This window comes from Dermacentor silvarum, chromosome 3 (genome assembly GCF_013339745.2).
Source record: "Dermacentor silvarum isolate Dsil-2018 chromosome 3, BIME_Dsil_1.4, whole genome shotgun sequence".
In the NCBI taxonomy this organism is placed as follows: domain Eukaryota; kingdom Metazoa; phylum Arthropoda; class Arachnida; order Ixodida; family Ixodidae; genus Dermacentor; species Dermacentor silvarum.
In genome coordinates this window covers 117,769,005-117,796,144 of record NC_051156.1, presented here as the reverse complement: position 1 = coordinate 117,796,144, position 27,140 = coordinate 117,769,005, and the positions used below count along the sequence as shown (strand labels likewise).

At 45.7% G+C, this 27,140-nt stretch overlaps 2 protein-coding genes across 2 annotated transcripts in view; both read right to left on the bottom strand.

Annotated features, from left to right (window-relative positions):
* Positions 1–24,456, bottom strand: LOC119443987 (monocarboxylate transporter 9-like). Its single transcript, XM_037708533.2, has 5 exons — positions 24,393–24,456; positions 20,269–20,442; positions 18,069–18,212; positions 1,212–2,339; positions 1–505 (listed from the first exon to the last, which is right to left on the bottom strand). The coding sequence occupies exons 1-5, from the start codon at positions 24,451–24,453 to the stop codon at positions 306–308; spliced, it is 1,707 nt and encodes a 568-aa protein (XP_037564461.2). The 5' UTR covers positions 24,454–24,456; the 3' UTR covers positions 1–305.
* Positions 1–27,140, bottom strand: part of LOC119444703 (monocarboxylate transporter 9-like) — a 114,644-nt gene that overhangs the window by 579 nt on the left and 86,925 nt on the right. The window lies entirely within an intron of this gene.

Below are 27,140 nucleotides of genomic sequence, written 5' to 3'. Positions count from 1 at the left end.
TTTTGAACTGAATAGCCACGCTGTGTCGTCCTAGATGCACTCCTCTATATTGCTGTACTGAATTGGAGCTGCCACACCAAGTTTTTATGCTTAGACGTACAACTGACCGAGACTATGCGCTCGTGCTTTCTCTTGAATATTGAGTAAGTAGAAATTGAGAGCTCTGCACGCATTCCCATGAACAATCTTTTCCTATGCACATGATCTGGAGACTTTATGCGAGAAGGAGAACCTCAAGGTACTAAAAAAGTACCGTACTTATTCCTAAAATACCCCTACAAGCCCAACACAAGTGCGCTTCAGAATCAGGGCACCAGAGGAAGTGGCCACGCTTTTTCCTCGTGTATGACGGTGCTAGTTGTGCAAATGACCGCCGTTACAGTTGCGTTATTCTCCTTTTTGCTGCAGACAAGGAAGACAGCAAGCTGAACCATCACGAAGAAGTTGATCCCACCAAGCATCCTGTAGAAGTTGTCGTACGAACCTCCCGAATCCCGAAAGAAACCTGTAACACCAAATACATTCATAAATAAATTGCACACCGACGTTAGGCATCTAACGGTGTGATAATAGACGTGTAGGGGCCTCTTTCTACACAAGTATAAGCTGGTGAATCTCATTGTTGTGTTACGTCTTGTCTTGGCGTCCATGATCATTACAAGGCGCCCTAATTCCCTAAACGATGATGGTTCTCAACTACTTCGCTTGTGAGCATACGGTATCAAGTACAAATACAAACAAAACACTTCATTGGCAGGAGCGGCGCGTAAGATACCGGGGCCAATATTCTAGGAACACACAGCGTTTGCTCCGACACATCCTTTGTCAGTCATCTGAAATATGACTTAACACCAGTGCTGTTTTCTGTCTTCTTCGTGTTTTTATTTTTGATTGCTTTAGGTCTGGTCTCCCACAAGCACAAGCAACGCTAAACCATGAAAGCCTGGCGTTGCAAGCACTAAAAGACTGTGCTTTGCATTAAATACGCGGTCGTCTATATGTGTGCAGTGAGATTTGTCCTGTAATGAATAATAAACTCCAACCATTTGTCTAAGGAAATGCCAGCGTGTGAGTGGTCTTCACACATTGTAGTATAATGTGAATGCATTCTAAGTGATATAAGCGCCTTGTGAAATGATTTACGACATAAGTTATGTTTTCCCCGTCCATAGCAATTACATTTCCAACCAAAGTGTCGTCGTTGTACTTACCAATGATCATTGGGTTGGCCAAAGATAAGGGGATTATCGCCAGCCCGCTGATGCCCCAACAAGCTGCCGTCCGTTCAGGGCCAACTTGATCGGCTATAACTACGCACTTGACGCACCTGATGAAGCCCATTGCCATGCCGTGTATCGGCAGGACAACGGAAAGGCTCGGAATGTCCATCACATGAGGCAGCACCACCAGAGAGACGGAGGAAAGGGCGAAAGTGACCACATAGAAAATTGAACGGCTGTGCCCCACGCAGTCGGCTAACAGCGGTAAAAGGCCACTGCCGAGAAACTGTCCTAGAAACCACAGAGTGACTAGCTGTTCGCTTTTCTGGACGCTTACTGACTTATCCTGAGCGTATTCGACGGCCGTGGCGAGGAACACAATTTCAGTGTAATCTCCAACTACAAATCCTACGAGTAAAACGTAAAATGCTGGTTCTTTAAACAATGAAAGCGCAATTTTTAAGGAACAGCTTTGTTTTGGCGCAACCATCCGATTTGGTGAAGTGTTTAATTTTGGTCCTAAATTTGATAGTGGAGTTTTGGGCGCTGTTTTCAAAGGGAACAAACTTTCGCTTCGAGTTATTGAGAAATTGCTCGGAGAATTTTTTGCACTAGATTCTTGCAACATTGCACCCTCAGATGATGATTTTGCTTCTGCACAAGTAACTTCAGAAGAGAATGCTTTTTCCCTTGTAATAGAATTATTATTTACAACTCCAAAGGCAAGCTTCTGTTCCGCGCTGCCTTGTACTTCTGAGAACTTCCGCTGCTGTGCCGACTTTAAAAGCGCAGATTTGCTTGAACGAGAGATCGCAGGGGTAACGACGATGTTGCCGTCAAACGCTGACGACTTCCTTCTTCGGAAGCAAGTAAATCCTATCCCGCGGGGTTCGTTCAGAAGCATGGTGAGTGGTACAGCGTGCAGGAGTATCCCTCCGAGTACGACCAACGCTCCTGCGAAGCCGTAGCTCTTCTCGAGCCACAACAGCAGAGATTGGCCCGCCATGCCAGCTGCGCCTTGAGAGGAGCTGATGAAGGACTGCGCTGTCGCCCGGTACTTGTCGAAGTACAGCATCGTGTAGATTGAAACGGCTGCCACGAATAGCTTGACTGCAAAACCTGGCAATAATATATTTGAGCATGAATTAGTGAGCGGTAGTCTTTTAGTGCTTGTTTGTTTTGTTACCAGGCGTGTTTCTCCCACTGAATTGATCAGTATGGCTGGAAAAATAATGTCTAATGGCCTTTTCTAGAGCCAAAGTACCGACAAGGCGACTCTCTAGCTATCACTTTGAGGTTGTTGTGTCTCTATACGTAGACGCGACGGACTTTTATTTGTTACGAGCAGTGAAAGATAAAAACCGCTAATGTAGCACCGAATATAACATTACCCTCAGGTAAAAACCAACAATGTCCTGAGTTACTTTAGTAGAGAGAGCGATGTAAAATACTATTTTAAATCGTTCACTACCATGAACGATGACAATTAACTTGACGTTTTTGTCTGTATTAGTGCTATAAATTTGTTCTCTTTCCCTTATCGAGGGGCACTCCACTCAATAATATCCAGCGCGTATACTTGTAACATATACATACATACGTACATACATACATACGTACATACATACGTACATACATACATACCAGGCGCGTAGCCAGGGGGGGGGGGGGGGGCTGATGGGGCTTCAGCCCCTCCCCCCCTCCCCGAAATTTTTTCCTGCGGGCATGCACCACCGACCAAAACTACCACCGACGCCGGCAATCATTCTGGATTTTGTCTACAATGTCTTTTTCACACTCGAAAAGACATTTCGGCACGAACATTGCGAACGCGGGCTGGATTTCGTGGCAACGCCCTTGCACCTGGAGTCACGTAACGCAAGGAGCCCCATCCGAGCACAAACTTTCAACGGCTTTTCGATAGCGAGCGGGCGCGTTGCGGCATCTCGCAGCGGCCGCGGAATATACAGAGCACATGGATTTCAATTACGAAACTTTATGGGTATAAAGTTCTCATAAATTTTTGACGCGAAAGGTGCGCTGACATTTCCAAAGGCATGCATTAAAGGATTTTCAATTCTAGAACCTTATGGGGTTAATGTTCTTATAAACTTGGGCCAACATGCGCGCACTGGAACGCTCGTGTCCAAGCCGTTCCATAAATGGAAGCGCGCGCTCGCGATCTCCCACACACAGCAAAATACTAAATATCACCGTGACTGTCAGCTAGCAGCTGATAATTTTCTCCAAACATTTTCAGGAAGCCTGCAGAATGTGATTGATCAGCTGGACCAGGGCAGGCAAAGTAAAATATGAGAAAACAGAAGAACGTAAACGCCCTATTATTGATATTTTTTTTTACGGGCGACAAGGTCTGGCTCTCCGTGGCCACAGGGACAGGGGCCCTATGGATATAAGCAATGCCCCTGCTGAAAATACAGGCATTTTCAGAGTGCTTCTTCGCATGCGAGCTGATTGTGGAGATACATATCTGAAGAACCATTTGGAAAGTTGCCCCAATAATGCCTCGTATTTAAGCCCAGACGCACAAAATCAAATTATAGAAATTTGTGGTGACATTATCAAAGAAAGCCTAGATGTAAAAGCAGGCTGCTTCTCCATACTTCCTGACGAAACGACGGACATCGCTGGAATCGAACAGCCTACTGTTTCTGCAAGGTACCTAAACAAGTATGCCAACGACATCAAGGGGGTGTTTTAGGTTTTAGCACCGGAATAGATGCCCATCTCTCACTGCGACAGCAGGTTTTATGTAAATGTGTAAATACTGCTGCAGCTTCTAGTCACCCTTCCAGTGACCACTGCCAGCGCAGACAGAATTTTTTTTAACAAGAGTTTACTAAAAAACTACTTGCGCTATACAATGTCTGTGGGACGCATGGTTAGGCTGGCGCTTCTATACAGCCACAGAGACGTCGGCATCAACGTGTCCGAAGTCGTTGACTGCTTCGCTCAACTTTCCCGCCGAGAGAAGTTTGTCCTTTAGATAGCGAAGCAGCAAAAATCAATGCAAGTAAAAAGCACTGTTCCTTCAGGTCCATAAGTTCTTAATTATGAAAACGTATGACCGTTCATTAGCTTTTAAAACCGCAGAAATTTTGCCGTTTATTCTAGCAGTTAGCATCATGATCATAATTATCACGCGAATACAAAAATTACGAGAATACCAATAACCAATTTTGACCGACCTTTCTCATTGAAAGCCCGGCCCACGCGGCGTTCGCCAAAAACACACTCGGATATTGGGTACTTCAACTTGCCACATCATCCGTGGCCTTCGCTTGTCCTTTTCTTTCATTTTCAGCTACCTGCTTTTATTTCTTGTTTGAAACGAAGGAACTACCCTCCTTTAATTTTGGGTGCAGAATAATTCTTGGCGTTGTGCAGGCAGTTAAATTACACATTTTCATAGTGATTTATGCATTATTCCTTATTATTCTACCCACATGGCGCTTGTCGCGACTGCTGCATGGCCCAAGTACATATCACAATTTCTGCGATCATAGTTATGCTCTTGCCTAGATCATCTGCCTTTCTGTGCGCAAAGATTACTATGTGTGACTGAGCAACATGTTTATTTGTCTTATTTGACGCATTACATACACTGACGTTTGCTTAAATACGTAGATTTATTGGAGATCCATACGTATTTTTAAATATTGTTACGGGGAGTATTTAATTACCGGTAAACGGCTAGCGCTTGTCCTAGTCAAGACTGCACAGAGCGCACAGAGCGCACAGGTTCCAGCAGGTTTCAGTCGACAGAGAGCCTCTGACCCAGCCCCACTACAATGTCTTTGTCTTTGCCATTGCTCGTGACATTATCCCCGGCCGATGAAGCACCGTCCCGCTGCTTGTTGTGATCAAAATGGATAATCACAGTTGTAAAGTTTGAGGCGGGAAACATGTACGATGTCACTTCGCGGTGCGGCAGTCGATGAGGTGGATGCCATGGGAGATATCTCATAGGTGACAGGAGTCACCTGGCGCACCACGCGGTAGGGTCCGACGTACCGCGACATTAACTTTTCACACAGGCCGACACGACGAGATGGGAGCCAGAGAAGGACGAGAGAGCCCGGTGGAAAATCAGTATCCCGGTGTCCACGATCGTGGATGGCCTTTTGTGCGGTCTGCGATGACGTGAGCCGAGCGCGGGCTACTGTGCGCGCGACGAGCGCACGCGTGATGACATCTTGCGCATAGGAAGTCGTGGACGTGGAGGCCGGATCAGAAGGGAGCAAGGTGTCAAAAGGTAGTAAGGGATGGCGTCCAAAGAGAAGATAGAATGGTGAGTAGCCGGCAGTTTCATGACGCGATGAGTTGTATGCAAATGTGACGAACGGGAGCGCAACGTCCCAATCATGGTGGTCATCGGAAACGTACATGGAAAACATGTCGGTCAGTGTACGGTTTAAGCGTTCGGTGAGTCCATTAGTTTGAGGGTGATATGAGGTCGTGAAGTTGTAATGAGTAGCACATGATCGAAGTAGATCGTCAACCACACGAGACAGGAAGCAGCGACCGCGATCTGTGAGTAGGTGACGTGGAGCACCATGTTGGAGGATGACGTCGCACAGTAGGAAGTCGGCTACGTCCGTGGCGCAGCTGGTTGGCCACGCTCGAGTAATTGCAAATCGAGTGGAATAATCCGTAGCGACTGCAATCCATTTGTTGCCTTTCGTGGAAATTGGAAAGGGACCCAGCAAGTCCAGGCCGACTCGATAAAATGGCTCGGCTGGAACGTCAATTGGCCGAAGGAGACCAGCGGGTAGAGTCGCAGGTTTCTTCCGACGCTTACACAGGTCACAAGATGTTACGTAGCGGCGAACGGACCGATAAAGGCCCTTCCAGAAAAAGCGTCGTCGTATGCGATCATATGTTCTGGAGACGCCTATGTGCCCGGAAGTGGGGGCGTCATGAAACTGGATGAGGACATCCCTGCGCAGATGATGCGGGACAACGAGCAGGAGTTCTGCGCCGTCGGGGTGCATGTTGCGGCGGTAAAGAACGTTATCCTCAAGCAAGAACATGTTGAGGGAAGGGTCGAGGGTGCCGGATTGCAGACGGTCAATAAGAGAAAGCAAAGATGGATCTCGACGTTGTTCGTCGGCCACATGGGTGAAGTCTGTTATCGCCAAGACATAGGTGTCGGGGTCCGTTTCAGTGGAGTCGGATGGTTCAACGGGATGGCGGGAGAGGCAATCGGCGTCATTGTGTAACTTGCCAGATTTGTACACTACCGAGAACGTGTACTCCTGTAATCGTAATGCCCAACGGCCGAGCCTCCCTGTGGGGTCTTTGAGTGTTGAAAGCCAGCAGAGCGCATGATGATCTGTTATGACCACGAACAGCCGTCCATATAGGTACGGACGGAATTTCGCGACAGCCCAGTCGAGAGCTAAGCACTCCCGCTCAGTAATGGTGTAATTCTTCTCCGACTGTGACAGAAGACGACTAGCATACGCTATCACACGGTTGGCTCCGTTCTGTGTTTGAGCGAGGATAGCACCAGTGCCATGGCCGCTTGCGTCAGTGCGAAGTTCTGTTCTAGCAGCCAGGTCAAAATGAGCCAGCACAGGTGGTGTAGTGAGGGCAGAAATCAACAACGCAAAGGAAGACGCTTGGTCCGCGCCCCAAGAAAAGGCCGCATCCTTTTTGAGTAGGTCCATGAGGGGTCGAGCAATGTCCGTGAAGTTGAGAACAAAGCGGCGAAAGTAGGAGCAGAGCCCAAGAAAGCTGCGTACTTCTTGAGTGGACCGTGGAACTGGGAACTCGCGGACAACGGACCTTGTCAGGGTCTGGTTGGACACCAGTAGGGTAGATTGGACACCAGTAGCGGACACCAGTAGCGGCGCCCAAAGGTACACTTAGACGAATTGAGCTGTAGGCCAGCCCGGCGAAAGATGTCGAGAATTGCCGACAGACGAGGGAGGTGGCTGTCAAAGCTGGGCGAGAAAACGATGACGTCGTCCAGATAACAAAGACAGGTCGACCATTTCAGACCGCGTAGCAGAGTGTCCATCATGCGTTCAAAGATTGCAGGAGCATTACACATGCGGTCTTCTCGCGGTCGCGGTCATCGACGGCAATTTGCCAGTATCCCGAGCGGAGATCTAGCGACGAGAAATATTTGGCACCATGGAGGCAGTCGAGCGCATCATGAATTCGTGGGAGAGGATACACATCCTTCTTCGTTACCCGATTGAGATGGCGATAATCGACGCAGAACCGCCAGCTGTTGTCCTTTTTCACAAGCACTACAGGGGATGCCCAAGGGCTAGAGGAAGGCTCTATAACATCTTTATCAAGCATTTTCTCTACCTCCTTTTGGATGAATTTGCGCTCAGAGTGAGGTACTCGGTAAGGGTGCTTGTGAAGGGGGCTGGCGTCTCCAGTGTCGATGCGGTGGGCCACTACATGTGTACGTCCTAGTGGACTGTTCGCAACATCAAATACGTCAAGGTACGAAAATAGGACACCACGGGTGCTGCACTTTGAGAAGGTAGGAGGTCGGGGGATATCATTTTGTCCAGAAGTGCCTGGGTTGGCGCCGGTATGACAGGTTGCGTCGCGGTCTCAGCTTCAGCAGCGAATGCAGGAACAATACATTCTTCCAAAGGTGACAGTTCGACTAGTGAAATTCCTTGAGGAAGAACATGGGTCGAAGTAGAAAAGTTGAGGACTGGAAGCAACGTTTTGTTGTTGGCAATAAGCACTACGGTATGGGGAAGTGCGATGTTGCGCGAAAGGATCAGATCTGTGAGGGGAGCGACCACATATTCACCATCAGGGTCTGGGGGAAACGGTGACATAAGGACGTAGGTAGCAGCCTGCGCGGGTAGTCGTAGAAACTCCAGGGAACGTAGACGAGCGTTACTTGATGCGGTGTCATCAGGACACAATGGCAGTTCGAGCCGCAAAATGGCAGAAGAACAATCGATGAGGGCAGAGTGGGCACTCAAGAAGTCAATGCCAAGAATGACATCATGTGGGCAAGCGTCGAGAACGGCGAAGAGAACTGAAGTGTGGTGGCCGGCAACAGTAACGCGGGCAGTGCATATACCAAGAACAGGTGTTCGGGTGCCGTCAGCTACTCGCACAGTAGGAGAGACGGCAGGTGGCAGCACTTCGCGTAGGCGGCGGCGGAGCGTAAAACTCATAACAGATATGTGGGCGCCAGTATCGATGAGAGCAGTAACGGGCACGCCGTCGACGAGAACACCGAGCAAATTGCGTCTTGAAGTAGGGGTCGATAGAGGTTTTGCGGTCCTTGTCGTCAATGCAGCGGAGGGGCGTAGCTGGGGGCTTGTGGAAATACGACGCCCATATTGGCAACCTCCTGACGTACGACGGCCTGAATGAGAGATATTCTCGCCAAATGGTCGTGAGCAGGTGCCTGATAAGCGGCTGGAGCCATGGCTTCGAGCTCCTGGCGAACAATCCTGGCCAAGTTGTTAGGCGGCGAGAACGGAGGGGGCGTCACGGGATCATCGCACGAGGAGGTCGCAGATGTATTCGGGAGTCTGTTAAAGCGCTGAGTAATCCGCCTGCTTTTCGCATATCTGAGGCGCAACATCACTAGGTAAGTATTAAGAGGTGTGTTCCTTTAATAGAAAATACACAGATACGTAACTCTAAAGACCCTAGTTTCTTAAGCTGCGCTGAAAATGCCATGCTATGCGCGCCGACGAACGACGTTCCCCGACTGCACGCCGACGAGCGCCCTCTGCCATGGAGGAAGGAAACCCTCTGCACAAGCTCATGTTTCCCGATGTATTGCCAGATGGCGTCCATGTCTCACGCAGCGCCTCCTCAATTTTATCAATGCCAGCCAGATGCGGCCGATTCAACATAAAGGTACCGCTGTCTGAGGCAGGGCAAAACATAAATGGCCGCTTGATGAAACAATGCGGTAAAATGAAATCTGTTCAAACAAACCTTCATGCCAGGACGGAAATGGTACGAGAACAGCATAACGGGTGGCCGCGGATCAGACCAGCACTCATGTAGTACGGCCGGCAGAAGACTATCGTCTTTCGACGACATTTGCAGCGAAGCACGCAGATACGCAGCAAATTTTTTCCTTGTTCAAACCGCCGGCATTCAGTGATAATGGAGTCAACCGTAGTGCAGTTCTTACACATGAGGATGTTGAAGGCATCGTCAGCTATGCCTTTCAACACGTGGCCAACCTTGTCCGTCTCTGGCATGTCTTTGTCAATGGTACGGCACAAGGCTAGTACGTCTTGAATGTATGCGACGTACGACTCCGTGGACGTCTGAGCTCTGGCCGCCAGCTCGTGCCGGGCTGTCATTTGGCGCGCATCTTCTCCTTGCATAGGTCCCAGCTTGTAAGTTCTTCGTGCGTGTTAAACCACACCCGAGCCGTGCCTCATAGGTAGAAAATGACGTTGGCAAGCATTAGAGTCTCATCCCACTTGTGGTGCTTGCTGACGCGCTCGTACAATAGGAGCCAATCGTCGACGTCTTTGGTGTCCGTGCCGCAAAACGTGCCGGGGTCGAGGGGCTGCGAAAGGACCACGGTTGCCGGTGCCGCGGGCGCGGGCTGCGATGACTGCGTACTGTCTTCGGCCATGGAGGCGGGAGAAACGTGGCGTCCGCTCCGAAGATCCAGGGCCGGGTGGAATAGAGCCCGCAACCTCCACCAAAAAGATGTTACGGGGAGTATTTAATTAACCGTGAACGGCTAGCGCTTACCTAGTCAAGACTGCCCAGAGCGCACACGTTCCAGCAGGTTTTCAGTCCGACAAGAGAGCCTCTGACCCAACCCCACTACAATGTCTTTGTCTTTGCCATTGCTCGTGACAATATCTTATTGCGAGGTTTTGTGTATACAAGCAGTGAACTTTGTTCCCAGCGACTATTTTTTGCCCTTTAACGAGTGGTATCTTCGCATTTGTATATTCCATTCTATCTTCGCAATTTCTAATATATATTTTGCAGAACTCCCACTTTTTATTTGTACTCACTGCTGCGAGTATTATCTCGGTGTAATTACAATACACGACGAGTTACAGCTGCTCCTGGGCAATCGATTGCAACGAGGGATAGCGTCATTGAGGTTTCTTCCTGGCAGTTGCATATGTAGAAAAATGTAAACAAGGTTACTGAATGACAAAGATTCATCAAAATATTTGTCCTCAACTTATTCATTTCATGGCCTTTACGTTTTTCATATAAGCTGCATGCACTGCTTTGCTGGTTTCGAACTGATATTGACCCTTTTCGCGGCAATCCCGTGGGCGCTGCCATATTTGATCACGTGGTGACGCGTCCATTGCTTGCCTCAACTGCCTCCGTTGCCTCCTTGTTTACAATGGAAGTGTATGACGCCGGCGCGGCTTAGAAAACCTCTGTTTTCGGAGATATCATAGACGGTGACTAGATGGACGACACGAAGCTTTGATCACAGCTTCAGAGAGCATGCAAAAGCGCTTTCGGAGCTGATTAAGCTATGTCCAAATGGCATAAGCAGCGTATATGGTGCTTGTTCTAAAAGCGGGTCTAAATATGTATTCCAAGCTGTCCGATTATGAATTCAGTCAGCATTAGTGTGTTTTGCTCTTTGTTCTTTATTCGGCAAATATTTTGAAGCAGTGGCTTGTCAGTTTCTGACTCAGTGAAGTTCCTCGGTGCGGCCACTTTCTGATTATTTTCTGCCTAATCACTCGCGGGTGTGCTCAGTTCCGAATCCGATAGATTTGCTCTTGCAGCGCACAAGGCTTGAAACGTAGCTGTTTTGTACATTGCAATACCTTGTAGCAAATATGTATTACAGCTAGTAACTTGCTTACTCTTGTGGACCATCACGAAACATTCAGCTTCGACCATTGGTGCGCCATAGGTGTATTGCGTCCTTTATTGTGTGTATACAGTGCGCATATATTCAAGTGTGAGTCCATTCACTTATTCTTGATACGTCGGCGATAGAGTGGGCGTAAGTTTACCTGCCATTTGGACAGATGTGTATAGATAACGTGCGCGAAACTTACTATGACAGGAAGCGGCGCTACTCCCTTTGTCATTGTTTAACGAGTGGTACTCATTCTTGCGGACGTTCTGGGGATGAAGCCCTTTCTTTGAAGGTTAGCGATACAAGGCTGGCGGATGAGAAAATTTCTGTACCTTCGAGGAAAGCGGTACATCACGAAGTGCCGGTAACACGTTCGGACAGTTGCAGCAGCGGTCCGCGAACTTCGCCACACAGATTCATTCTATTCCTTAACATGTCAGTCACTATTTTTGCAGCCAACTACTGCACACGTCTTCAATCCACATTATTCAATCTAGCATGATTGGAGCACAGTGTATTAGTGAAAACTCAGTTGCATTTCCGACAGCTGATCGCACAGAAGCAAGGTAGAAGCGGTAATGGTTTCGTATTCGTGCGCGGTCGCTGAGGAGAGGTTTGGCGCGCCGCCGTGAGCGCTATCTCGTTTCTCTAAAACAAACTTCTCCGCGAAAAGGGTAACTAGTTCTAAAGTTCATGTGATGTTTTCTTTACTTATTAATTAGACAAAAAAAAAACGCGGAAGCATTGATATCAGTTACTTCTGCCACAATTTTTGGGGCATACGAATTTATTCTTTTATGACAACATACATATTTTAATGGACAGTGCATAGCGTTCAATAATTCGTTTGCAGCATCTAATATACAATGGAATTGGCAATGCAGTTATTATTCATGCATTTGATCCCTCGACAAATTCTATAAGGAGGAGGCCGCGCTGCAACCTGAGCCCCCCCCCTGAACAATATTTCTGGCTACGCCACTGATACATACATACATACATACATACATACATACATACATACATACATACATACATACATACATACATACATACATGCATACATTCATACATACATACATACATACATACATACATACATACATACATACATGTTCTTTTCATAACACAACGCATCATCTATACGTAGTCCATGGGCGTTATAACGTAAATTCCAAACTGTCTTGTTTCCAAACTCCTGACGTCAAATTTACGTAACCACCGACGCAAGCATCGGGCGGCGACCCGTAGTGTTGTCTGTACAACCCAATCAAACACTCTCCTCATCTATAGGAGGTCACCTTTGTTCGCTTTCAAAACCAATAACATTGTCTACACTCAGCGGCTTTTCTTATCTAATTGGCTGACAAGAGGCGAGGAGCACGCTCTAGTGGAGAGGGTTTCGATGTGTAAGAGCCAGCGCAGTTAAAATAGATATCCGCATGAAGAGGGTGGTGCCGGCTTCTACGATTGCTCGCTTCGCTTTACTTAGCTTGCGGTGGCTGGTCGAAAATCGCGGCGGCGTGCAACGGAAGGATAAGAATGCCGCTAAAACGGGTCCTCAGCGAGGAAGAGTTGGCAGAGCGATGTCGTATGCATGCCGAAAGGGCTCGATAACGTTTTAATGTACCGCAAAAAGGTTTATCATGCGCAAATAAACACGTGCTCACAGGCAGGAGCGAGTCGTCGCGAGGTCCTGAGCGATCGGCGGACAGCCATCTTCTATTCATTTCGGAACGGGCAGTGTGTGGGTATTCAGAAAATTTTTCAGTTTTGTTCGGTATAATAATGCATTTTTGTTCGGCATATTATTGCATATTAATGCAGTAAACATTGGACCAATAGCAGAGGGCTAATGGTGAAAAGGCGTCGGATCAGGAATAATTACTTTTGTGCTTATTAATCATACATAACCAGTGCGTACACGTTATATCAGATGGGGAGCTATCGCGGTTTTCGTGACATCGCCTGACAGACAGGCGAAGTGGGGAGTGGCCCGAAAATATTATGACCAATCGTGGAGGCTGATTGCAGAAATTGGAATCAAAACAGTTTGGAATCATTTTACGTTACCGCGCCCAATATCACGAATGAAACTAGTTTTGCAGTCATGAGTGGCCTGATGTGACTTAAGGGGAGACGCTACTCTTAATGAAAGCGACTTTTTTAAAAATGATCGATTGTTTCTTGTTTTTACTTCATTTGTTAAGTTTGGTATCTCTACTCTTATGAAAATAAACATCAAAGCCGTGACTCCACTGGAAATGTGTTAGAATTGCGTTTAAAAAGCGCAAAAAAGCTGTTAAAAGCCCGAAAATGTACTGTATTCTAGCGCATCGCGGCCGAGAACGCACCGGTGCTCGCCATTGCGGATCACATGAGTAGAACGGCCAAGCTTCATTCTCCCAATAACCATGGTTGCCTGGACTTCTGCGGCGCAAGAAATAATTTAAGAAGCATGCGTTTTCCGGGTTTCTCGAGTGCGGCAACTTTCAAGTTCTGACTTTAAAAAGTGTGTTTGACGGCTCTTCATTTTGTAGCATTTTTAGAGTTTGTGCACTAAAATTTGTGCATGTTATGTAGTCTGATCATTAAAAAATTGGGCTTTCTTATGCTTTAACATGTCTTGAATTCAAAGAAACATTGCTCAGAGCTTTGCACAAATGTATTCTGTAAGAAAATTTCCATAATTTCTTCGTTGAAAAAGGTAAAACTGAAAGTCGGCTTTGGAATTTTTTTCTGCACGAAAACACAAATGTTAGATTATTTTTTTTTTGCTGTATTGCGTTCTACTATTCATTGGGAGCAATATGATCTATATTTTACTGTTTTTGTGCTCACTGTTACTGCGTAAGCTAGCACAACCCGCCGCGGTGGCTCAGTCAGCTAAGGCGTTGTGCTGCTGAGCACGAGATCGCGGGATCGAATCCCGGCCGCGGCGGCCGCATTTCGATGGAGGCGAAACGCAAAAACGCCCGTGTGCTTGCGTTGTAGTGCACGTTAAAGAACCCCAGGTGGTAAAAATTAATCCGGAGCCCTCCACTACGGCGTGCCTCATAATCAGAGCTGGTTTTGGCACGTTAAACCCCACAAAGAAGTAAGCTAGCACAAAATTGTGTTGTTTTTACGAATGCATCGTGTGCAAGAAAGTGAGCAAATGAGCCATCAAAAAACTAAAATAGTATTTTGATACATACGCTCAATTTTTTATGCACCTTTCTATACATAGGTGCAAATCGTGCGCAAAATATGCGTGTCAACAGTTGCGAATCCGTTCCGCGTCATGCACCTGCGATTGAAGAAGAAATGTTTTTACGAGATCATTAGGAGTAACCACAGACCTTGCTGTGGGAGGCAACTTGATCCCGTTGTAGCTGGAGTGTTTCAAGTTGCGAGAGGCGCATCCACCCCATAGTCCATTGTCTCATGCAGCTTTTACTCGTACTATTGCATGTTCTTCTCCACGCACGGCCCGGTTTGCATTTTTATTGTAATGAGATTGGAAGTGAGCCTGACAGATTGAATATGAATACTTCCGCCTATTTGGGCTGATCACTGTAAGAAGCGCAATCATTTTCGTAGTAAGAAGCAATAATCACGTGGTTAATTAAGAAAACTTACGTAACTGAATACCTATTGACCTCAGCGCAATATCAATAGCCATATCCACTTACCATTAAACGTCAACCTAGAAGTACTTTAGCACTGTCTGTCTCCAAAGGCTACTGATAAAGGAGCGTAATTTCAAATATGTTTAACCGAAATACAAGAAGAATGCTTCTGTGAAACAGTAGCTAAGCGCCAATGAAATTCTTGGCACGTGCTATCGACAGAGATCTTTTACAGCGAAGCATTTTCTATGCATTTTTCCTGTCCGTCAACAGATCTGCATGTGCAAAAACTCAGCTGCCATATTTGATACAAAATTGCATAATTCTCCGCAAAAGCTTATACGTCTGATCACTTGGATATGCATTTTCAATAGATTTATTTCAATAGATTATTTCAATAAGCACCATTTTCGAAATCAGTAGGCTAGCAGGGGCGCTATAACGTAAAATGATTCGAAACGGTTTTGATTCCAAACACCTAACGTCAAATTTACGTAACCACCGACGCAAGCAGCGGGCGGTGACCCGCAGCGTTGTCTGAACAACCCAATCAAACACTCTCCTCGTTTATAGGATGTCACCTTTGTTCGCTTTCAAAACCAATAACATTGTCTACACTCAGCGGTTTCTCTTATCTAATTGGCTGACAAGAGGCGAAGAAGACGGTCTAGTGGAGAGGGTTTCGATGGGGCCGAGCCAGCACAGTGAAAATAGATAACCGCATGAAGATGGTGGCGCCGGCTTCTCCTATTGGTCCGCTTCGCCTTACTTAGCTTGCGGTGGCTGGTCGAAAATCGCGGCGGCGTGCAACGGAGGGATAAGAATGCCGGTAAAACGGATCCTCAGCAAGGAAGAGTTGGCAGAGCGATGTCGTATGCATGCCGAAAGGGCTCGATAACGTTTTACTGCCACGCAAAAAGGTTTATCATGCGCAAATAAATACATGCTCACCGGCAGGTGCGAGTCGCGAGGGCCTGAGCGATCGGCGGGCAGCCATATTCTATTCCTTTCGGAACAGGGCAGTCTGTGGCTGTTCAGAAAATTTTTCAGTTTTGTTCGGCATATTAATGCATTTTTTTCGCGTACACGTCACTTTGACGTGGTGAGTGTTCGTGGTTTTGTTACGTCGTGTGACAGACAGGCGAAGGGGGCGTAGCCAGAACACATTGGACCAATAGCAAAGGGCTAATGGTGAAAAGGCATCAATTCAGGAATGATTTTTGTGTGGTTTAATCATGCATAATCAGTGTGTACACGTTATATCAGATGGGGAGCTATCTGCGGATTTCGTGACGTCGCGTGACGGACAGGCGAAGTTGGGAGTGGCCCGAAAATGTTTTGACCAATCGTGGAGGCTGATTGCAGAAATTGGAATCAAAACAGTTTGGAATCATTTTACGTTATAGCGCCCCAGGTAGATTATAAGGGTTTCTGAAAGATTTGCCACTGCGTGACCCACTCGGCCATGTGTACGCTCGCCTGGCGCTCTCTTTGTATTCGTCCCGAACGCTTGCGTGTCTACTTTCCTCCGGCTCCCCGAGGTGGCAGTAGTCTTGCACGCGAATGTATGCCATCGATCGAGACCGCCGATCAAATTAAAAATGTGTGTGCGTGTTCCTTTCTTCGGGATTACCGCCGTCGCCGCTCAAGAAAAATAAAATTTGATCAGACTTTAATTTAAATTCTGTCTCACGTCCATGTCATATGTGCTTAACTGCTTGGCTGGTAACCGGCCTTCACAGCAGTGGAATGGCATGTGATCTTTTTTTCAGCCAAGGATTTCGGCTAAGCAGATAATATCATTACACTAGTACTCCGTTTCGGTTTTGGAGTTGAAGATAGTGTACCCAAGATCACGAAACTAATAAAATGAAATTATTGAAACATAATTTTAGATAACCTGACATCGCGATATGTTGTGCAAGTAGTGCCCTCACTTTCGCATATTGGCAATGAAGCAGCTTAGTTGCGCGTTATACTCGAGGCGATTTTTCAGCTGCTCGTATTCCTAACACAGTGCATCATGCATATGAGACATTGATTTTAGGAGTTGCCCGCCGCAACTGATTAATAGCTTTGGCGTTTTTCTGCTAAGCACGAGGTCACCAGATCAAATCACAGTGTCATTTAGATGTGGGCGAAATTCGAAAACGCCAGTGTAGCACGTATTGGGTGTACTATAAAGCACCCCAGGCTGTCTAAATTAATGCGGAGTCCCCCACTACGGCTTCCTAGTAATCAGATCGTGCTAAAACCACGGAATTTCTTTTAATTTTTGGTGCGTAATAATTCGGAAAAGGAAAAAAATTCTTGCGGCCGCAGCATTCATATGGGAACGAATAACCAGTGAAGCTGTTTAGGCTGCATATGTGGACTGCTTAGCTTATGATATCATAATTTTTTTTCATACAGCACCACACTACACCACGTGCACCCCCAGCGCTGGTGTGTGTCTCCTTTTTGTCTTCTTGTCGTGTTTTTTTTTGCGCTGTTCCCTAACGAATATAGTGTTGCTCTTACGATGCCGAATTTATGCGATTCAGTTTGCACCCAAGATACTAAACTAATGTTTGGAAGTTGGCGGAGTGCTTGAAGTCTGCTTCACCTCCACTGCGGGTCAGCGCGGTATTGCATGATCTCCGGGATCGGCCCACACATTCCTTTCCACGCGTCGTCATACGGACGTAAGCCGGCCAGGCTTACGCGTCTGGGCTTCCACGCGTTTCCAGGCTTCCACGCGTCTGGGAACACATGCGGGGGATGCATGCAGGGGCTAGAGGTAAACAGCTTCGCTGTAAAACCAGTGCTAGGAGTCAAGTGGCGGAGCGATAACAGTGCAGCGATAACAAAAGGCGGCGAAGCACAAAAGACGCCATCAACGGCAAGAACCTATCAACATGGTTCCCATGCGCACAAAACGGGTGCAAGCCTGAAACTTTTGCTATAACATAAATTCTAGGCACCTATACTTTCACGTGCTGCCATTAGAGTGCACACTCCACCGAACTATTCTACTGCATGAAGCTAGTACGTGGTTTCTCTACACCGCAATAAATTAGAATAGCTGCTCGTTTATCTCCATTATATTACTTCCTGACCATTATTAATTCGTTTCCATCATCGTAGTTTCGGCGGTACAGCATGCTATACAGCATATATACAAATAAAAAAGATGCCTATAAAAGTTCATATCATGCGTTTTGCACCACAAGCATAGCGTCTCTGCCTTCGTTCTCATCAAAAAAGTTTTAGTTCAGCTTGCGCACTCATTTAGCTATAGTAAATCTAACGTCACAATATATGAGAACGCGCGTACAATGTTGCTAGGGAGTAGGACATACTAGGGAACTGATTTTGAGAATGCGTAAAGTTTAGTGATGCTGGAATGGAATCTCTTACCATAAGCACCACCGAAAACGATGCTCATCCAAATCACGTTAGGAGCGAATGCAGACGCAATAACAGCTGTGCAGGTCATGACGGCGGCCAACAGCGCAATGTGGGAGAGTGTGAAGCGCAGCTGAAGAAAAGCTATTGCGAGTGCTGCAAAGAACGTAAACGTCGAAGCGTCATAAGTCTCTAATGATAAAATCTGCCGATAAATTTACGTACATAAAGCAACCCAAAAGATCATACCTCATCATGTTAAAATGTACGAACATAATTGCGTCTCCACATGAAAATAACACTCGTGCAAATTTGCCGACAAGGCTTGCGTGGCGAAATAATTTTTCGAAACGACACATTCGATGTGACAGGTTAGAATCATAAAAGAGTATTTAGCCATATATATACATATATATAAAAATGATACCTTTCTTTGATCCACACTCATCTGTGCAACAGAGAAAACTGTAGCAGGCGCATGTTAAGAACAGCGTCACCTCACAACAAAGCTCATCATATCCGTGAAAGGATTTCGAGATTCAGCAAGAAAGAACCCTTAAATCTTGCTAAGAGCACAATTGCCGATTTGTTCTGGTAAATATACAGGGTCTCAATAGTATCATTAACAGGTTTTCTCGCTATGTAGAAAGTTTCAACGCAAAACTTTTGTTCTGCTAATCACAAGAACTATTTCTAAATTCATTAAGAAACATGGTTACCCTCTCAGGGTGACGTTACCCAAGGAATGACATCGTTAAGTATTGATCTCGAGATATTTGAGCGGAAGATACTTTACGTGTCTAACGAGTGCCTGTGCAGGTTGTACTCACAATCTGCAAAGTTTCAACCTAAAATATTTGTTAACCTTTCCGTGCGTATGCTTTGAAAAGCGCCAGTGCCCACACGCAGGACGGATACGGCCGCAACTGGGCAGTCTAGGTAAAATGAAGGTCTCCGATTTCAAGCAAAAAAAAAAAAAAATCTACAAAAAACTGTCTCCTCGAAAACATAAAGATTTTCAATTGCAAGCATAAAATATAACGGTTGCCCGACCTATAGCGACGTTAAGAACAATAGTTTAAGTGAACAGAGTGCATGCGTTACATTTGCAAACAGCGCCATATTCTATAGTTTTCGGGGACGAGTTATGTTTAGAACTTTCCACTGACCCCACTTAGAAGTTTTTGAACACAGTTTTCGACGCTGCTCATTTCCGCACAGCATGCGTAGATATAACATTGCATTATATATTTCACGCGCACGTACATACAGTAAGGAGTTGCCAAGAGATGAAACTTGCGATCTACTGAAGATGAAAAACTAGGCGCATCTTAAAGTGGTGGTTCCAGAGCACCCTAACATACCGCAAGAAATTCTTACAAGAAGGCAATGAAGATGTTCTTTGAAAACAGTTGGTTTTCACAGTAACGGCGGCGAGACTTCATTGCACATAGTTGCAATTACGCTCGTTGGTTATAACTCAAGTTATAACCAGTTAAGTATACAATATAAGCCTCGAGTGAGTTTTTGTTCAATTAAAGAAAACAGCTGATAGCAATCTGCTGAACATTATTTATTTCGATTTGTAGTCACCTGATCGATAATCGTCGTTTGATACCGTTAAAATTCGCAGAGGTAGTTAAATGTTAAATTTTAGGACACCATAGAAACCACACGAAACACCTCTTGTGCTTTAAGCTTGGACTCCTCGTAAATGTTTTAAAACGTGAATTGCAATCTATTCTCTCTAACATGTAGCTGATTCATTAGCTACTCTTGGCCAGTTAGCTCGTGTCAACGGTGGGGAGAACTGTTATCACGGTCAGAGCGACATCTAGAGAAAACGGCGGGAAATGAGTGCAAAAAGAGGCGTTCCCTGAAGTCAGGATATGCTTCTCATTTTCTTGGTGACCACACGAACAAACTCAAGTAACAATGCAGATGTCAATTATTAATCAGTGTGTCACCGTGCCTACAATTGCACAACAGAACGACGAAGCTACGCCAAGTAGGCCATTTTCAACCTCTGCACGCTTTCATTGTTTAGCTGAAAGCATTCAAAGCAGAACACTTCGTCCTCTATCACAAGAAGCCAACACCATTCTGTCGAATCTGTTTGTGAGGTAACACAATCATCTTTTGCGATAGCTGATAATTCTAGTTTCTATATTTTCCACTCTGACAATACTTAGCATGGGCACTCATTTAGTACCTGATAGGTTGCTGCACATAATGAACACACTTTCTATCCAAGACGTCTCTTCCCGTGTGGTCCCGAACTTCTCCTCGATGATCACGAAGAGGAGACCAAAGCAGGTGAAAGGCATTGTCAATAGGAAGGTCGAAATCGAGGCCAACAATGGAACACACCAGGCTTTGTCCAAGTCTATAAAAACGTGGTTGTGCAATTTTAAGGAACGAAAAGAGAAGTTTTACGTTGCCGTTCGCAAGCTAGGCGGCAACATAGCCTTAGCATCTACCTAATATTACACATCCGTTACAGGGGTCCTGAGCCACCCTTCGAGCTAGAAGAAAAAACACATTCCGCCGATAGCATACGCAGCTGTGAATATCTAAGTCAAATTCTGCACATGTACGCGGCGCGTTGGACTCATAAGGGGAGCGCGGAGTAAACTTTTTCGCAAACACTCACTTTTCAAAAGAAGCCTCTGCCTCACTCTTTTCAGGGCTGCCACATTTCGTCATATAGCAGATGCCCATATACGGCTGCTATTGGCCAATAGCTGACATCAACTAAGAAGAATGAGCTGACTGTCGAATAAAAATTTGTATACACTGCTTATCGGGGTGTCGTAGCCGTTCGCTCTCGCTAATTTCGATTAGTCTAAAACATTCAACCAGCCTTGAACGGCGTATAACTTAAGCCCCGACCGCACGTGCGTTATGCCTGCCCCGCATCGCGATGAGCAGCGGTTAACATGATGTAAAAGGGACACGCGCCCTTGCGCGCTCACACTCAGTTGCTCCTGGTTAGACGTGCTGCGTATAACGCTTCGTATTGAGACCCTACAATGTGCGGAATCTTCGTTTGCCTAATATCCGTACAGGGCAAATGCAGGTCCGCACCACGTCGCACGGCCAGGCTGGAGCACTTGAGCGCTCACTACAGCCCTGCCGTGCACTTACATTGGCACGTAGCCACACGTAGCTGCGTCAGCTGCATAGCGTGAATACCGTGGCTGCCGCGTGGTGCCGCCACGAGCCCCTCGCAGTAACGCCGTGAGCGGGCATCGCCGCTTAATTGGCGACCAGCGCCCCTCTGATGGGAAATCTATATACGGCGTTCGAAGTATTTACGCGCGTACAATATTTTTCGAAAACATTTAGGTAATATATTCCTTGGAGGTACCATATTCGTTCAAGAAGGACCCGCCGTGGTTACTTAGCGGCTAAGAGCATTCAGCTGCTAAGCCCCGACGTTGCGGAATCAAATTTAGGCCGCGGCCGCCCCATTTTCATGGGTTCGAAATGCAACAACGCCTGTGTATAGTTAGATGCAGGTTAAGAAACCCCAGGCGGTCAACATTATACCGCTTCTCCCACTACAGCGTGCCTCATGATCAGGTTGTGGCTTTAGTACGTAGAACCCCAAAATTTATTTCATTGCGGAAAGGCGTTTTTGACGCTTAAATTAAATGTGGTTCAGGGCCCAATTAACGTAAAACACTATGCCTTTTCTCAGCAAAAAAATACAAAAAATAAAATAAAATGACAAGCGAAATTAAAAAAAAAACACTGTACTAAACGCTTAGCGCAACGAAAAAAAAAACGTTTTTTATTGTTCGAAAACTGTTTAAGAGCAGGAGCAAACTAGGGCGACCATGCATTACAAATGATCTTTCGCTGTGGTTCGAAGCATTGGACTAAGGAAACCAGTTTATAGAGGCGATTACATTTCGACTATCATGGATGGTAAATCTTCCCGACTGTAGTCCCGAATATTTGATGTTTTTTGTCAGATTAGGCCCGTGCTTTTATGGTAAAGTGAATCAAAGGATGATCCCCGTTTCATAAACTCGGAACACCATTGATTTCCCAAGTTATCCTTTGTGTCGGGTCCTCGGCGTTGGGCTTCAGCTGCAGGGATGTTTGTCTAGCAATAGGTAATTTCATTGGTAAGAGAGAACGAATTACGTCATTATTTATTATTATCTCCATTATAACTACTTGAAAATTTATCATGCAAAATTCTGAGTTTTATTTCGTTCACCTTCATTCCATCCTGGACGAGTCCTCTTCTACTTATATTCAGTTTCAGTTTTATTATCCATTCAATACAATGATTATGTAAACGATACTATGCAGACGAGGGTCACAAAGTCAAAGACTGCAACGGGACCCTCGGTTCAAATTTTAAAAAAAAATGTATACAAGGCATGAGTTTTAAGCAGCAAAATTAACAACGTTTAAGGAAGACAAAAGAACGTGCAAAATACAATACGATGGTAAGATACAAAAAACAAGTAAATGCCTATATCAACAGGCGTGATTATACAGAACAACATATTATCGGGCATGAAACTATTTACAAAGTATAAACTTCAAGTCATGTTTGAATGTATTAAATGATGATGTTTGTTTAAGAGAATGTGGTAGGTCATTCCATATTTTTATCGCTGAAAACGAGGACGTCATTTTTCCATAGTTGGTGCTACATTTAGGTAGGAGAAAGTTGTTATTATGCGTAAACCTAGTGGAATTGGTATTAGTAAGTAAGTTGAAGTCTACAAATTCGTAAGCAAGCTGTTTGTTAAGCAATTTAAAGAAGAGAATACTTAAATGATACTTAAGCAAGCCAGATACAAGTAGAATAGAGTTAGCCTTAAGAAGCGGGAGAGCATCTGAGTAAAAGGAACTGTTGGTGATTATGCAAATGGCCTGGTTCTGTATGTGTTGAATGGATGAGAGGTGACAGCTATTTGTGTTTCCCCAGGAAGCAATACCGTAGGTGATATGACTATGAATGGATGCAAAGTATAGAGATAGTAATGCGTGTTCAGAAAAAAATGCTCGTGATTTAATCAATGCTCTTATGCCGTAAGCTGTTTTTTGTTTAACAAATGCAATATCATTATTATTTTCAAGTTAGGATCTAATTTTATGCCAAGGAATGACACACAGTCTGCGGCAGCAATAAGGTGACTGTCGAGATTAACTTGGGGTATACACGACAACATTCTCTGTTTTGACATAGGAACCATTGTTAAAAGCGCAACACCACACATGTGTCTAAACACCGACTAGCCCAACAGTCAACTCTTTTAATCCTCTGTTTTGTTTTAAATATCATGAACTGAGTTTTAACCGGGTTTAAAATTAATTGATTCAACTGACACCATTCTACAACTTTCGCTAGTTCATTGTTAAGTTTAAGCAGTAAGGTTGCTAAAGACTTGTCTGACAGGGAAATGGTGGAATCATCAGCATATAGAATTGTGTTAGAAATACTAAGCAAATCAGATAAGTCGGTAATGTACATGCATAACACTTATATTGCCTATTATTTCGTCGTATAATATTATTCTACTTTAATCGTGCCACCCGCTTCTTGACCCATTCCCGGGGTGGGTATGAATAAGGAAGTCAGCATCATCAACAACAGCACCATTTGTTTTCACGCAGAGGTGGGATTCATAACTTAGTTTCTTTCAACCATTGCAACGATGAAGCTGCAGATGAAATGGTGGCCTGAGGACTCTATAGGAACCGTGGCAACAATGGCTGTCGATTTTCGGGTAATTTGCGGACGGCAAGAGCAAGCTCTCTCTCCAGCCTCTAGCTAGTAGCTGCTACCACGGTTTAGACAGGTCGTACTTTAAAAGCGAAATTCGGCTATATCGTTTTTAAAGGCGCTCACTCAGTACAACTAACAACTTGATGAAGAACTCGGCACACATACAGCACTGTGGGCAACACCTTGGGTACACGCGCTAGGGACACATAAACAGCGCTGTGTGGTCGCGCTTCACTGAACGCCTTCGTGAGGATACATCGGCAAGTCCAAATGATAACCGGCACAGGCTATAGCATATCGTGAAGTCAAATTACAACCCATTAGTCACAAACTATTTTTAGCAATTACAGGTGATCCATTGAGGACGATGTTGCGATCCACTCTCTCATTCCGCCAATTTTAACGATATTGCGTTAAGGTCCCCGCAAGGCAAAAAATCCGGTGTCACCGCCGACCGTCGTTTGCGGAAAAATCATTCCGAACCATAACCACGCAGGCCGTGCCTAGACGTTAAATACTTCTATTACCACTAAAGTTGCTCACACTTTCTCTGACATGCTTCACTAAGTTTTCATGCTTACTTGGCCGATGAACGCTGACTGATGTATCATGTATCGACTTTGCCACTTCTCTGTTTCCCATGTTGTACCTGCAAGCACATACGTTCTTTAAGCACAGTTGCCGTGCGTCATCCTATCTTTGACGGAAGTATTGCGTGATTTAAAAGCAGACCTGAAAAAGAGCAGTGAGCATATTGGCCACTATGGTTTGAAAACGCTCATCGGTAATAGCAGTGCCAAAAGCAGATGCATAAAAAAATTAGATGGTTTAAACAAAGCAACTTAGCGGGTTATCAGCTACAGTATAGTGGAGCACCCTAAACAGTTTTTAACTACTTTTAATGAGCAACGAAAACATGTTTGACAAGCGTTTTTTTTAATTCCGGCCTCATCGGACTGCGGCCGCGCGCAGTCGAGAATTTGACTGATGACTTCTTTATCTGCACAAGAAGACAGCAGCAGCTAAGCCATCGTGATGGGAGCACATAATAAAATGAGACAATAAATCAAATTATAAACAAACGCGTCGACATCCAAAGTTCCTGAGCTGGCTGCAGAAAATGCTAAAGCACATGTGCACATGTGCAAACATACCAGATTGCCTTGTAAGTGACCGATGCCAAAGTGGCACCATGGTGGTGCATCTGAGATATGCACATATTGAGAGCATAGAAAATGGTCAATCAGTTACCGATGTCACTGCTCGCGTCATTGTTCGCAATCTCACGCTCATCACCTTCATCAATACATTGCTTTACTGATTCATCGGGTTTAGCGTCCCAAACACTGGGACTACGAAAGAGCCCGCAGTGGAGGACTCAACTTTTCACAACTTTTTAAGCACAAGAGCGTTCTTACATTTCTCCTTTATCGAGATGTGGTCACCGCGGCTGTGAATCAATCGCGCTACCTCCTGGCGTAGTGGCACAACGCCATATCCACTACGCCATTTTAACGCGTTAAGGGCCCCGTGTCACACAAAGTCCGGCGTCGACGTAAGCGCCGGCGTCATTGGTGGAAATAATCATGCCGAACCACATCCTCCCGAACCACCCCAACCGGGCAGGCCCTTCGCGTGGCGCAAGGCGTTAGTGAAAAAAAAATTGAATTTCCCAATGTAAAATTTGTCAGAAAAATTGTAAAGTACGACTTATCCACAACCTACAGACGTGGTAGCCTCGGATTGTAATTTGAATATACGAGAAAGAGGCCTGATGAGCAACCAGGAATCTTTGAATGCTATCGCATTCCACTCTTAAAGGCGAAGCTTAAGCGTCCTCTAATTTTCTTTCGGGCACTAAGCATCAAAGTTCACTGCCCCCAACGTACCGCCACTGTGGCTCCGCACTTATCATAGGTAAGTGATCTAGGGTTTGCTATGTTAAACTACTGGTATCAATTCATTCAGTACGAAAGGAGAAATCGCCAATGGGCTGAAATTTACGTCGTCACGTGGGAACTCGAGAATCGAAGTAATTATCATTATAGTGCTCACAGCAGAATACATCAACTCAGCAGAATTTAAACGAATTCATTGCAGCTCACTCATACTTACTCCACAGTGCATGCTTGCATTTCCAAAGTTAAAACAAGCGAACCAATATATCAACCTTGTCTTCCCTTAGACCGCCGGTCTCGCACGTAGGAGCCGAGTATGCTTACTTCGACACCGCCGGTGACTTATGAGTCTTTCGATGACCAGCGTTACGTACCTAATCCACGATGCTATCCTCGGACTTCGGTGCAGCTGCGCTCCTGCTGGGGTTGCTACGCGCAAGCCGCTGAAACCACGCTTGATAATAAGAGGCGGTTAAAAGCGGAGCCCGAGACCACATCGCACTGCGCCAGGAGCTCTTGGAGCGTAGACTACGCAGTTACGTAACGTTCACGTGAAGGGGTGGACACAGCTGGCGTCGCTGTGGCACAAACCACTCCCCCAACACATCTTAAAAAATCAAGCGATCTCTCCTGCTTTTGAGTATTTGCGCGCCGGAGTTGCTTGCGTGACAGCTCAGCAGCTGTGCACACAGGCGCCGCATTTTGCTTCTCTTCGGCGCTGGCTTGCATCACATACGTAGCCCGTAGTGCGCGCATACAGTCCTTCAAGGCACACAGATGCGCCGTTGTACACATTAAGTACGATTATGCCATGCTGCAATGCATGGCGCGCCGTCACCCCTACCCGAGAACTATGTTCACTCGTTGATCATGTAGGGTTCACGAGGGTTGTTGGAGCGACCGCGGTGTTGCTTCTATATGGAACGTTAAGCTTCTCTACCCACTCTAAGCGCGTTGCATCACATGATCGGCACATGCTCCGTTCCATCCGCAAACTTCCAAGAGATTTCCGTATCCCACTTCCCTTCTTCAACTTATTTACATCCCTCTGTCTCCCATTACTCGAATATGCCTCGCAGTGTGGAATGGAACAATCAATTCAAATGGCATTTTATTTGAGTATCCGCATAAAAAAATATTACTACATATAAACATCGCTTTTTGACCTCACGCAAAAAACAACTTTTCAAGTATGAATAACTATCATAAACTTCGGTCACTCAGCTACAGACGCAGCCCTACCGAGATCCTCTTTACGTGCGCAATTATTCATGGAATTATTACATGCCAGATCTAGTAGCTTCGTTTCACTGTCGCAGAAGACTACCAAGGAACATAGGCCCTTCCATGTCCCTGCTTCTTTCAGCAGAGTCTTGCCTCTCCACAGAATTCAAAAGCATTACGGGTTGATTGTCTCCATCTTGATAGTTT

Bases quoted from the DNA above. Each gene is read 5' to 3' on its own strand.
- LOC119443987 (XM_037708533.2), bottom strand. From the start codon at position 24,453: ATGGGAAACAGAGAAGTGGCAAAGTCGATACATGATACATCAGTCAGC. The intron at 18,213-20,268 runs GTACTAAATGAG...CGTTCTTTGCAG, and splicing joins TATGTGCAGCAACCTATCAG to CACTCGCAATAGCTTTTCTT. The intron at 506-1,211 runs GTAAGTACAACG...TTGGTGTTACAG, and splicing joins GGCCAACCCAATGATCATTG to GTTTCTTTCGGGATTCGGGA.